General features: G+C 41.1%; 1 protein-coding gene across 5 annotated transcripts; it reads right to left on the reverse strand.

Annotated features, from left to right (window-relative positions):
- Positions 1 to 4,438: 4,438 nt before the first annotated feature.
- On the reverse strand, positions 4,439 to 9,860 carry LOC113989745 (ATP-dependent DNA helicase PIF1-like). Of its 5 annotated transcripts, XR_005563718.1 has the most exons (5): positions 9,646 to 9,854; positions 8,958 to 9,103; positions 7,786 to 7,977; positions 6,637 to 7,451; positions 4,443 to 4,620 (listed from the first exon to the last, which is right to left on the reverse strand). XR_005563718.1 is itself a non-coding variant. In XM_027724607.2 (4 exons), exons 1-4 carry the CDS (start codon positions 9,728 to 9,730, stop codon positions 7,395 to 7,397), a joined length of 480 nt encoding a protein of 159 aa, XP_027580408.1. In that variant the 5' UTR covers positions 9,731 to 9,854; the 3' UTR covers positions 4,439 to 7,394. The 5 variants fall into 5 exon arrangements, 2 of the variants coding, with proteins under 2 accessions (XP_027580408.1, XP_039237797.1); XR_005563719.1 differs by lacking the exon at positions 7,786 to 7,977 and adding an exon at positions 8,047 to 8,084 and having other exon boundaries at positions 4,439 to 7,451; positions 9,646 to 9,822; XM_027724607.2 differs by having other exon boundaries at positions 4,439 to 7,451.
- Positions 9,861 to 13,752: the final 3,892 nt, after the last annotated feature.

Genomic DNA, 13,752 nt, shown 5'->3' on the forward strand with positions numbered 1-13,752 from the left:
AGACACAATATAGACACAATATAGACACATACACAATATAGAGATTGGAAAAGGGGGTGATAGGTATAGGGAGGGAACGAGCAAGATTACAGTGTCACTATTCCAGTCTGTAAGAATCTCCAGTCGCTGACTATTTCTTATGTCTCTCTCTCTCCTGATAAATGTCACTATGCAGACGCTGATCAGACAGTAGAATGCTTAGGAGTTTATTTGGAGTTAATGGGTTGGTGGAAGTCCAAACTCTGCAACATGATAAAAAAACTATTTTTCTATGCAGAAGCATCAATTATTCACAACATAGCCACACCTTAGGAAAAGAGGGGGAGAAATGGACTCTGGAAATAAATGAGAGGGCTCCATAGTGTAAAAGTAAAATAGATCATTTTGAAGGAAAGAGACCACTGCAGAATCTAATTCATTTGCAAAATCCTCTCCTCCATTTAGGCTCCACAGTAATTGTTAAGTCTTCCCTTTTGATGAGTTTTATCAAGGTTTTTTTGTGTCTTTTGCCACTTGTTTGGGATGAAATCTAAGAATACATGACCAGCCCATAACCCAGGGAGGTGGTGGATTCTCCATCCCTGGAGATTTTTAAGATGAGACTGGATGTGGCATCAGTGCCATGGCCTGGGAACCACAGCGGGGTTGGATCAAGGGTTGGACTTGATGATCTCAGAGGTCTTTTCCAACCCGGTTGATTCTGTGATTCTTTCAGGCACTTTTGGAACATACTAGATCTCTTACCCATCCCAAAGGCCCATATACATATTGAATCTGCAAATATGCTTGGGAACTACTCTAAATCAGCACGCTACTTGGAGTTGTCACCACTTGGTACAGTGATGAATACTGTGTTCATTGAGGCCTCCTGCTGCAGGAAAAAAACCTGCAGAGTGCAGTCTTGTGCTTGAGGTTACCTCTAGCCCTAGTTTCTGTTGACAGTAAAACTCCTCTTCACGGATGGCTAGAAATAGTTTGGGGTTTTTTTGGTTAGGCTTTTTTTGTTGATTTGGGGGGGGGGGGGGGTTTGCACTCTTTTTTTTAAAGAAAATCTCCTGAAACCTGTAGCAAAGGTTGTTAAGAGGCTGATACTTATTTCTCAGATACTCCTGAAACTCAGATTTCTCCTGAGACTTATCACTGTGAGATGATCTATACCTTACAGAATTATTGAATGAGAGTTATGCTTATGGCTTTTTGCCTGATGTTTCTGAGGTGTTATATGTTATGGAGACTTTGACACTTTCAGGACAAGTGTCAAAATCTGATTATAATTCCTTCGGACAGTATTTCTACTAAAATATATAGGTCATCACAAACAATATTTTTGACCTTGTAGTTTTTTTGACATCTGAGAATGCACAAGACTACACAGCAGTCTGTCAAAAGTAGCATTGTATCTCTAACATGAACTTAAAGGATAAAAATTACTCTGCACAAACAACTTTATTTTCAAAACAAGAGGAAAACATACAGTATTTGTCCAAAAGTTTAACTGAAAGCCATAATTATGGCTAATGAAGACAAAGAGACAGCATTTTATGAAAGTTTGTCATTTTGACCTTATTGAATCATCAGCTGTGTTCCATTTTCAGTGGGGATTTTTATGTTAAAATAGCCAGAGCTTTCAACTGTCACAAATAAAATGGTTAAAATTAGTGCAAGGTCTCTTTCATGTGGAGAAAAAGCATGTAAAACCTAAACAATTCCAAAACTTCCTTCTTTATTATTAAATTAGTTCTGGTAACATCCCTCTGCCTGATGCACCAGCTTATTGCCCAGGCTTCAAGATATCTTTTTAAAATTTACTTTGTATTGCAAAGTGTCAGTTGAAAGTACCTGGTGTTATTATGGTCAAATATTTTATTACAAGGAGTCCTACTAATCCAATAAAAACAAGAAGGTAGCTTACCAGGAATGTTTTTACGGAACAGCTTAAAACCAGGCTGATCATATGTACAACTTCCAAGATAAATGACAAACTTTAAAAATTGTTTTTTAATCCAAGTTATTCTCACTAATCCACATAAATATTTTTGACATTTATTATGTTTAATAAGTCTGTCCAGCCTCCACCTGGAAATACTAAAAGATATGTGTTGCCTCACTTTTGTGAATTATGAGCTACTGGAATAACCTTAAGAAGTTTTAGTAATATTTTTACTGTCTAGCACTGTCTTCAAAATACATTATACTCTCTCTAAGCTGATATTTGATGATAGGGAATCATAGATCTTTCAATAAACAAAACAAGATCCAGAATCTTTAAAGAGCTGGACCAGCTCCTAACCTCCAACAAAGTCTGGGCAAATCTCCCTGTAATTCTCAAGGTGTTAATAATTGAAAAAAAAAATAATTATGTACCCCCACAGAAAACTGATATAGCCCAGTGGCTTGAGAAGCGTAGATGAAAAGTGTGGTTTGTGTACATATTCCCCTACTTGGTGACAAAAACCATACATTTTGAGAAATAAGAGAAAAAAACCTAAAATGCCAAACTCCATGTGATAAAAGAAATAATTATAATTAAAAATCTTAACCAAATTTCTGTCAGAGGCATCTTTCATAGCTCTACCTTCTTGCAAAGGGATTGTAACAAACAATTTAGTAAAAATGTGTTACATTTAGAACACTGCAGGCTTAATCTGGTTGCCCACACATGGGCACATGGTACCAGTTAGGATGCTGCTGGTGCCTACCCAGCTGCCATCCCAAAAGGGCTCTCATAGGTTCTCTGTCACATCTGACAGCCCTCTGCATCAACACCATACCAAATTAAAAAAAAAAAATTAAAAATTCAGCTAGTGCACTATTCAATAATTATAAGTGAAAAACTTTTAGATTCTTTTATCAACTTATTTTGCTTTTACAACCAGATTTCATCCATTATATCCTAGTCAGTAGTTTAGGTAAAAAATTCCATCCAACATCCTTATAATCTGTAATAGAAACAAGCATAAAATAATCATACAGGAAGCAGCGAAATAGAGATTTTACACATCTAAATGCAATCTCTAGCAATTCAGGTCTTTTCTCAGGCTAATAATAGAGCTGCTTAGATTTAACAGCAGAAGACAATTGCATGTCACAGAGTGGCATAATACAAAATGAGAAACTTTTAATATCTGTGAGAAAAATTACATTATTAGCATTTATAATATAACCTATAATGTACTGTATTTCCATCACTTAAGAGTAGTATTTGTTTCATCTATTCAGAGCAACTCTGGATATGAAGATCTAATTCCTGGACACAATCTTATTACAGCATCTGAGATCAACAGGACTGTTGCTGCCTTTCCTGCACTCACAGGACTTGTGGGTACAGACTCTGAGGACACATTCATGTTTAATTATTGTGAAAATGTCACATAAAGAAATGAGAAGGGTGTTAAATCACTGTACAAAGATTTAAACTGGAAGCTGGTAAGGTTTTAATAACACTCTGCTTGTGAATTATGCTTCCAATAACACATAAATGTATTATGAAGCTTTAGCTGGTATAAAGCAGTTTCTTATGGTTTAATGTATTTGAAAAGAGAATGGCTGTACTTTGTGGTAACAGAAATACCAATTATGTATCTAACTCTTAGTTTAATTCACTTAATGATAGCTGCAGTTAAGGCAAACACCAAGCTTAAATTCTTGCTCTTCAGTTTGTGAAAGCAGAGGACAATATTAATTCCCCATGTTTATGGGAGTGCAGTAATGGAAGCCTCCTTTTCCACAGAGCTGGGACCCAGCCTGCTGCTGCACAGCCATGTGCCCTCAGGGAGTGCCTCTCCCACGAGCTGGGCTCCAGCTGCACCCCGGGCCAGCTCCTGCCCGGTGCCCCATGGCCATGGCAGCTCCTCCATCACCAGCCATTCCCCCTCACCTACCACAGCATCTTCAGCCTTTCCTCTGTAGCCCAGGATATCCAACCACCCAACTGCTGCAGGCAAGGGTGGTGGGGCAGTTTGAAGGATGCTCACACACTTGGTTCTTGGTGTATGAGGTTCCCGTGTTGGGAATCTCTGTGAGGAGAGGTCGGGGCTGCCCCGTGCCCAACAAAGCGAATTCCAACCAGTTCCAGGACAGCCCCACCACGGGGCACAGCTGAGCCCCTTACTGACACTGGTGGTAACAACAGACAGAGGTGGAAAAACTGCAGAGTGTGGGGTGTGAGAAACGATCACCCAGGTCAGAGGTGGAAGAGGAGCTCCAGGTGCCCCTGCAGCCCCCAGCGAGGTCGTGGTGGAGCAGACTTCTTCCTGAAGGACCACAGCCTGTGGAGAAGATCCATGGAGGGGCAGGGGAGAAGCACGAACTCTAGGTTGTGTAAGTGGAGAATGGCACAGGTGCTTGCTCTGTCATGAGCCATGTGAATTGTCCTCACAAGAATCCAGCCTGCTAAGCCCACCTTGCCTCAGCAGGTGAAAGCAACAGCAGCACTAGACATTTTGAGGATGGCTTTGTGGCAGCCTTGTATAAAAAGCTGCTCAGCCTTCAGATTCTTCATTTTACTGACTAACGAAGAGAAGAGGAGCTCTGTTCTTGCAGTACAATTACCACAATAAAGAGTTCTTTAAAAAAAAAATCCCATGTTGTCATACTGGGTTCTAGCGACAGACCGTCCCTCTGAAAGAAAAATCAACACATTATGGAAAACTTGGAAGAAGGGATATTTATTGTATTACAAGATTTTTACCTCATGTATATATGGAAATATTATTCTGTTAAAAAAGGCCTCATCACAACCCTGACTGAAGGGGAGCCATGACAGAGCCTGACAGCTCAGATTTGTCCTGGCTGCTTCTTTTCTGATTTAAATAGCAGCCTCCAGACCCAGCCCCCATCCCTGCATCTGCTTTAGCTGGAAGTAAGAACATCCAAAATTTACACAGACAGACGCCTTTTGGCCTCAAAACAGCTGCCAGCCCTTCAAAAGCCACCACTATTCTGTTCCCACAGTTCCATCATTGAGAAGGCAACCACAATATTTCATGTATATTTAATACTAACATGAAATATTGATTAGCCTTTCCAGCTTTAAGTTCTGTTTAGCATTTTATCTCAAACCTCAGCTTGGCACCAAAAAAACCCCCATACACCTGGAAAGATTTCAGTCCCTAAATCCAGGAAAACTATAGTGAAGTGAGTTGCTTCTTAAAATCACAATTAGAAGTTTATTTGCATAATCACCCCTCTTACACTTTAAATTATCTTTTCATTGCAGCAATACAGGAACTTTTTAAGAGATGTTAAAGGATTTGAGCCTGCATTATCTAATCACTCTTATGCAACCTGTCAGTAAATCAATGTATTGTGTATGACTGGACATGCCTGGCATATCCTTCCTAGCTGTCTACCCCAAGAGTAAAACCCACTGACATTCTGGGCATTTCAGATCCCACACCTCAACCTCCAGTGCAACACAAAGCCCTCATACTGCAGCATCTCTAAAAACCCATGAGAGTGCAAACTGGACCTAGCCCAGCCCCCTGACCAAGAATACAGGCTTTAAGGCAACCCCTTGGGTATCCCTGCCTGCATGGACAGCCTTGCCCTGATGATCAGGGTACCCACAGCCTCTGCCACCTGCACAAGGGGCATGGGGAGGTGAACAAAAGCAAAAACTCAACCCACACAAAGGTGGAGGATGCAGTTGAGGCATAGCTGGAATTACACAGGAGGCACGAGTGGCACAGCACAGTCTGTGCCAGGGCACCCACTGCAGAACAGCAGCATGAGGAAAGAGCAAGAGTGCTTCAAGATGGGGACACACAGCAGCTGGGGGAACAAGAGGTGTCCAAGGAAAGGCTAGAGCCAGCCTGCCACACCTGCACCCCCTGTGTCCTACCACAGGAGGAAGGGGCTGAACCTGAGCACACGATGCTCATGGGCACCCCACCTGGGTACTGGCACTGGCAGCTGGGGGACACAGCCTGCAACAGAGTCAGGCCCTCACCCAGCTCTAGTGGAAGCTCTAGAAGCTGCAGGCCAAACAATCACACCTCAGTGCTCATCTGCACCAGAAATGATGCTTTAGTGTGCCAGCACCCTCCTTGCCAGGTGTGTGGGCAGGGAGAAGTTAATCTTCAGTTTGTGCACACTTCTGTCTTCTACTATGACTCCCTCCAAAACTCTACCTTTCAAGCCCAGAAAAAAAAAAAAAAACAACCCCCACTTAAAATATGCATTTTGAAATCCTATTAAAACTGTTCTCTGCTATATTAACCACTGGCTAATCAACATCCTTTCCTGGCTTTAAGGAGAGCAGCTGCCAAGAAGTGACCTTCAACTCACTCCCACAGCAGAGGTTTTGTTAGAGACATAACCCTGCAAGAGACGAGTTCTAGCTGAATGTTATGTCATGTTTTAAGATGTTAAACATTTTAAAATACACAAGTTACTTAAGCTTTAAACAAAGTGCTAAAATACAAAGACCAAAGCTTTTCCTCAATTAAGACAGTATATTAGTTCTGCTTATCTCTGCTTTTGCTGAAACAGGTGACATTACAGCTCACTTCACGTGTCCATAGCCATTATTCCCTATTTCACACTAAACTTCCACCTTATTAGTCAGACAGGTTTTTTCCAGGGACAACTTTCATTTGAGCAAGCCTCATGTGTTTAAACAAGAGGAACTCTCACCAGTACCCATCTTCTCCCTAATGGAGTAACAGAACTTCACAATTCTTGTAGTTCCATAATTACAGGTATAAGATGTAGGAATTCCTCCTGTCTTTAAACAGTGTCAGTTCATCTCAGAGGGTTAAAAAAATAAAAATCACATCTTATGCAACAGACTAATAAAAACGCTACATATCAGCATAACAAGCAATATGTAACTGGCAGTTCTGCTTGTGGAGGAAGTTTTGCAAAGCCTCCTGGTGTCAAGCATCTGGAACACCTCAGCATGCTGTAAAGTAATAGCCCAGCTCCTTGCTTGCAGAAGAATCAAGTATATATTCCAGATACTTAGCACTGTTTTCCCTTGTGTCAGCAGCTCCTGTGAACAGGTCCAATCCATCCAGACACCTTCCATCTCACAACAGTGGTATACTTGAAGAAAGGGACACCAGTTTCAGTCTATATATGTGGAGGATTAAATGCAACTAGGCAGGCAGGATAGAACCACAGGAAGGACCCTCAGGAACATCCTTGTTCAGTCATTTTGTTTGCTGGAGTTGCATCTGTGACACAGAAGTGCTTACTTAGGTCTGTGGGCTCAGAAAGGGGCTACAGAAGCCTTCCAAATTCCAGAGGCATGAGATAGAGATACTTCTATATATCCAGAGTCAGCTGAATGAAGCAAACAGCTAAAAAAATGTTATCAAATATACTCAATAGCAAGATCACTGCATCTCAGGAGTCTGTGCTGACACTTCACAGAAACCAGGAGAGTATTATCAGCTGCATTTCACATTCTCCTTCTCATCAGCATCTGAATAGGTGTGTAGTGAATCCTTTGGGGAGAAAGAAGACATAAAAAAAAAATGGAACAGATTTCTTTTGTGCCCATTTCCCCTTCATTCCTTACTGCAAGAGGAAGACCAAAGAATCCCAACCTATCCTTTTGCCCACAGGGCCAGGTAGTTTTATACAATCCCAAAACTACTGTAGATATTTTACCACCAAGAGCTGCCCTGCCACATTCTCTCTCTGCAGTTTCGTCTCTCCTACCACTACAAGTTTTAATTTGAATGGTCTTGCTTAGGAAGAAAAAGAAGCATCTCAGTGCCAACATCTCTCATCTTGGTAGCACAAAGCAGGCTTTGCTATCATGAGGTTTTTCTTTACCTGGGTTAAAAGCTGATGACGTCTTAACTGTCTATAGAACTGCAGCACAGAAGGATCAGCTCTCACTACTTTTGGGTCAAAATCCAGAACACGGAGACCTGCAAGGCGACGGGCTCGGGAGAGAGCTACGTAAGCCTGCCCACTTTCAAAGACATGAGACAGGGAGATTTCCACACAGTCTAAAGACATGCCCTGCCAAAGACACAGAGAACTTTGTTACAGAACAAACAAAAAAGAACACTGTGCTGCACCAACACTAACCTGTGAGTCTGTCAAAGGTACCGTTCTTGGTGTAAGGGCTTGATTAAAAAAAAAAAAAAAAAAGAAGTCTTTTGTTTTACTGTGTAACTGATTAAAAGATGAGAATCAGAAAGGAAAGGCAGTTTTCTACTGTCAGTAAATTGCTAGCAGATAGTAGAATCCACTAACTAACTCCAGAGAACCTCTTGTTGCACAAAACTCCATAAATCCCATCTAATCAACACAGCAGGGAAAGAAATCCTGCTGGTTTCACTCCTAGTAGTTAACTAGAACAGTCACCATTCTCAAGCAGTCCTCAGGTAGATCAGAGAGTTTGGGTTAGGCCTGTCTGCAGGGCTGTCCTGGGCACAGCCTGCACTGGTTTAAACAGTGGCACCGGAACAATAAACAGTGGCATGGGAACAAACTCACAGGTCTCCAAGACCAGTATTTATCAAAGTGTATGAAGTCTTCTGGAAGGGAAGGAACTTTGAGAAAGTTACACTGTTACACTGAAAAAAACCAAACACACACCACTAAAGAGCGAGCCCAGCCCAAAGAGCACAGCTGTGGCTCTGGCAGCTGCCTCAGTTACACTGTAAACCTCAGGGTCTCTAGTGCTGATGACTCTCAAGGAAACACTGCTCTCATCAGCCCACAGTGGTAGATAATGCTGCTTTACAGTCCAACACCAACTATGCAGATGGCAGCACCCCATGGAAACTCCAGCAGTGTATCTAGTCCATCTGTGACCCTATAGGCAGGCATCATGAGCAGAAGAGGTGCAGCTTAACACACATATTCTGGAGTTCCCCCCCCCCAACAAGGGCCTTTCAGCTTTCCCTCCTGTTTTACCAGCAATGCAAGCTCACCCAGGAAATAAGGCTTACGATGGTGTGGAAGTCTTTAGACAGCTGTACAAGGACACCCACCTGACTCTTGTGAATGGAAATGGCCCATGCCAATTTTAAAGGCAGCTGTTGACGACTCAGGTGAACTCCTGATGGTCCTTTGAAGACCCATTTCTCCATTCTTATGACCTGTGTGACCCCACAGAGAAACCTCACCTTAGGCAGCCCTGTAGGAATGGGAGCAGGAGAGAAACAGAGATGTATTCCTGACACTCAAAAGCCAGGAAGTCAGCAGCCTAAGAATACTTTTTTTCCCCCCCTCCTAAACCAAACCTAAACCCGCAAACAGTAAATAGCATGTACTGAAATGATGTTTGGCACCTACTTAAGGCAGAAGAATTAAAGTCAGGTATTTTATCAGCTGAGATGCAGAGAAAAATACATATTGCAGGTAGCAGAACATTAATCTTTGAGAAAAAACAAACAAAAACTTGCTTGAACAAAACAAAACAGGAAATGCAAATGAGCACCCACATCTAGACAACACAGAAAAGCAAACACAAGAGGCCCATAGATAGCTACAGCTGATGCAGTGCATGACATCACAGCTGGTGAGAGCCCCAAGCCTGCAGAGATCTCCTCTCTGCTTTCCCTCAAATTATTCTTACCAGGCAGTAAACAAAGCTGAGAAGTCATCAGCCATCAATGAAAAATTGTTTTGTTATTTTCCCCCCTCTTCCTTCAACAAGAGATCAAGAAGCTCACTTACCCTTCTGTTCACTTTCAAATCCTACAACAACGCCTCGTGTCCCGTTCACCAGCCCTTGAGACACATCCAGATTCTTTGCTAGCATCACCTACAGAGAAAAAGAAAAATCCTTCAGTGCACTGGGTTTACAGCCTGTTCAGCCACCTGCAGCTAAACTTCTTTCCAGGAAGCATGAGCACATCAGGCTGACATGGCCACAATCTCCTATCCTGCCTATTGCAGGACAGAGCACCATCTCCAACTGAAATTACTTCACAGCCTTTCCTTCCTAGGATTCCTGTAGGGTACGCAAATGTCCTTATATAATAAGGAAAAACACGTCCTCGTGAGATGGTGAACAAAGGGAATCTATTTCAAAATCGGCGCTGTTTTATCCTTTAACACCATGTGACTTCTCTGACCAATAAGATTACCTATGTCGGCGCATGCTCCCCTGGGCTCCTCTGCCCCGGCTCGTACCCTGTGCCTTGGACACGCCTCCCACAACTCAGCTGTTCGTGTTTGGCATTCCCTTAAAGCCTTAGAGCAGAACAATTAGCACAGCAGATTCATTTTATACAGTTTATGAAATGTATGTTCAGTTAGAATATCCAAGTTTACTAGATTTTGGACCAGATGCAATATTTTCAAAGCACTATGGCTTGGAGGAGCTGGAGCATGAGGAATCTTTCTGTTCTGTTCCAGAGAGGCAAAGTCAGGTCCTGGAATATATTCTGGGGCCCCTTCTCTGCCTCATAAGGACCTTTGCAGCAGGGAAAACATTTGTCTTAATGCTGTGCCCCATCATTGCATGGATGAACATGCTATTTAGTCTAGATTGGTGTTTGCTGCCTTTTCTGGCAAGGTGGCTGCTTATGTAAACCACTACTATTTGGTATTTCAAGGGAAGATAAGTAAGTTTTAATTGTTTCGGTAAGCACAGTGTTATTACTTTACAGCACTACAGCTTAGCTGTTCTACACATACTAATGAAAAGTACAGAGGATATAGATATAATGTGACTTTGAGCCTGTAGGAGCTTGTAGGCAGTCTGTGTTTGCCAGGAAGCACTGACAGCTCTGCTGACTGCATGCACTGCTGTGCATATGTGCAGTGGACAGAGGAATAGTCTTCTATGTAGTCATTTTGCTTATTGCCTTCTGATGTCCTGCTGTCCTGCAGTGGTGCCTCTCAGTAACAGGCTGATTCCTGCCAGCCTAGAGTTCAACTGGAAGTATAGGCATACACACACAAGATTTATTTTTAATAGACTTTACTGAGTATATTTGTCCACTTCATCTCTTATTACAACAACAATTTTAATTCTTGTAAAAAATCCAGTCTGGCAGTTCCAGAGACATTTTCTGTCTGTCCATTAGGCTGTAATTACAGAGCTACCCCAATTTAGACCACCTGAACTTTGCAAGCCCCCTTTGATGGGGCTGTGAATCCGAGTAAGGCAGTTTCTATCATTCATTACTCCTTTATCTGCTTTTCCTTTGTTTTCTCTTTTCCAACTTTGGTGTAACAGGCTAAAAAAAAAAAACATGAAATAAACCACAGGAGTACATTAGAGACAAAAAATGCATATTCTATTTTCTGTCCTCATTATATTGCATCCTTTCAGAAGAATGAAATGAAGTAATGAGTCTGCCCATCTCTCATTGTGCTTGGTGCACTCATTTCTATGAATCAAAGCATAGACAAATAGTTTTGCATTGTCTGCTCATCTGTCCATTGTCTGCTCATAAATCCACCCCTCCTTACCCCTCCTTGGGGCTGTTCACATTCATACTGAAAGTTCACAATTTCCTTGTCAGTTTAGAGAATTATACATGGTGAACGTGGCCATGTAGCCAAGTGATTACCAGCTGGTTCGTTATGTTTGCTTTCAGGAATGCCCTGAAACTAAAAATATCTGGTCTCCTGTATCCTCACAGTACTATTACTTTCAGGTTAAATGTGTGGTCCCAGCATACCGCTAAACAGGCCCATATATCCCTGGAAAAGATGCTGGCAAGTTGGTAGGCCTGAGTCCAAATAGATCAGGCATCAATGGTTAGGTTTAATATAGTTTTAACTGTCAGTTATTCAACTGTAATTTTAAACTATTAATATAGTTGTATTTAACAGGCTCTGATATAATTTTGTCATCACTGTTTAAACATAGACAATTCAGGCAATTATATCCTCAGTGTTACTAACTATATGCAGTATATTGAAAATTACATGCTAATTTGTGCTGCTACCAATATACCAGTTACATTTAAAAAAGCACGGGACAAGTAATGCATATGCTTTTTTATTTCCAGCAAGCTGAGATTATAAATTAATCAATTTTTTGCATCCATTTTGCATGCAAGAACACTTGAGCATTTCAGTTTACCAGTATGGAATGTCTGTTATGAAACTGTCCATCTAGTATTTGTTTCATAAAAGTTTTCAGACTCTTATCATCAGTAAATAACAGCCACAGCTGAACAGACAAGTTGGGTTTAGACCTGGTGATCAACAAAGAGGAAAAAAAAAGTTTTAAAAATATGTATTGATTGAAAAATAGTACATTAAAAAAAATCAGTCGCTATCATTTCATGAACAGAATACAAGGCTGAATCAGTCACAAAAATCATTACTCAGTCACTTTTGTTATAGGAGGAAAATGTAAACACAGTAACTACTGTAACAGAGGGTATCTCAGCAGCTGTTATTATGTGGTCTGTACCCTGAGAACATCAAAGGTTGGATGGCACTGGTAATGAACAGTATGGCCAACTCAAAGTCCCTCAGTTAATATGCACAAACCATAGAAAATGGGCGCAGTCTGACAAAGGTGTTTCCATCCCTGGAGAGGTTCAGGCCCCGCTCAGCTATTCAAGATTGTGAATTCTTCATGGAAAAGCATCTCATCCTGCATCACGGGCAAGGGGTGGTGAGGTAGATGCAGCCTTTTTGAGCCTCTTGATGAGGAACTAGAGCAAGAAATGTCAACCACAGTGACCAGGTTTGTGTTTCTTTACAGCTTTGCCTGATCACTCTTTACCTGCTCTTTGCAGATCATTCACTTAAGCATTACTTCTTTACTTTTATCAGAATGCTAGAAAAGCTTTTTGAGCTTTATGGACTGCCTTTGCTTCCTCTGCCAGCCACTGCTTTATCCTCTGACTATCCTTTCCCACTGAGAGTACAGTAGTATCAAGGTCAACTACTCTGCTTCCAAGCAAGCAAATGCTCCTTTAAAACAACTGGCTGCTGTCACAGTGTCAGGGCAACCAATCATGTTTCAAAAATACATCAAGTCTCCAGAGATCTTAAGGAGAAATTAAACTCCTTTTTCCATTGCACTTTATTTAGAACAGAGCCGTAGCTAGATGCTGTTTACTTGGATTTATAGCTGTGCTCAAACCACGAAAAAAGATTACAATGAATGAACAATTTAGGAAAGAATTTTCACAAATCTTTAGGTCTCATTTTGTCAGTAATGTTCTCTTAAAGGTGACAAATGTTTATTTTGTTATGGCTGGAAATGAAGCTCGTTCACACATCTGTTGGATAAGATCTCAAAAGCCAAAAGACATTAAAGGCTCTATGATCCCTCTTTTAACAGGACAGCAACACTTACCCATCTCTCACTGGCTCTGCCTGAACCCTTCAAGGTGAAGGTGGACAAACATCTTGATAAAAAGTGTATTTATCGCCAGATAGTAATTCAATATAGTTAGCTAAAACTAATTGCAAAATCTGGTCAAAAATTAAAAAATTATTTCAGTAAGGAAAGTGTGGATTTCTTCCAAAATATTTCAAAATTAGATTTTTCAGCTTTTAATTTTTAACTGGCACTTTTCTTTTTAAATGGATTTCTTTTCCCCTTTATTTATACAAAACCAAACCAATCCCCCATGAAACTCAAGTTTTTTAGTTTGCATTGGACAACTTGTTTCCTTAACAGCTTCCTTGTTTCCTTTAACAACTTAACCAAAACAAAGTTTTTCCAAGCCCAATTACTACTTCTCCACCCATTGTAAAACTAAAATACATCCATAATAGCCACCTTGCTTGGACTATAATTGAGTTGTTTCCCCTTCAGTTTACATTTTGGTCAAAGCACTGAAAACTTCTCACATTTGCCAA

Source organism: Pipra filicauda, unplaced genomic scaffold (assembly GCF_003945595.2).
Source record: "Pipra filicauda isolate LSUMZ 115617 unplaced genomic scaffold, ASM394559v2 scaffold242_size1167801_pilon, whole genome shotgun sequence".
Classification (NCBI taxonomy): domain Eukaryota; kingdom Metazoa; phylum Chordata; class Aves; order Passeriformes; family Pipridae; genus Pipra; species Pipra filicauda.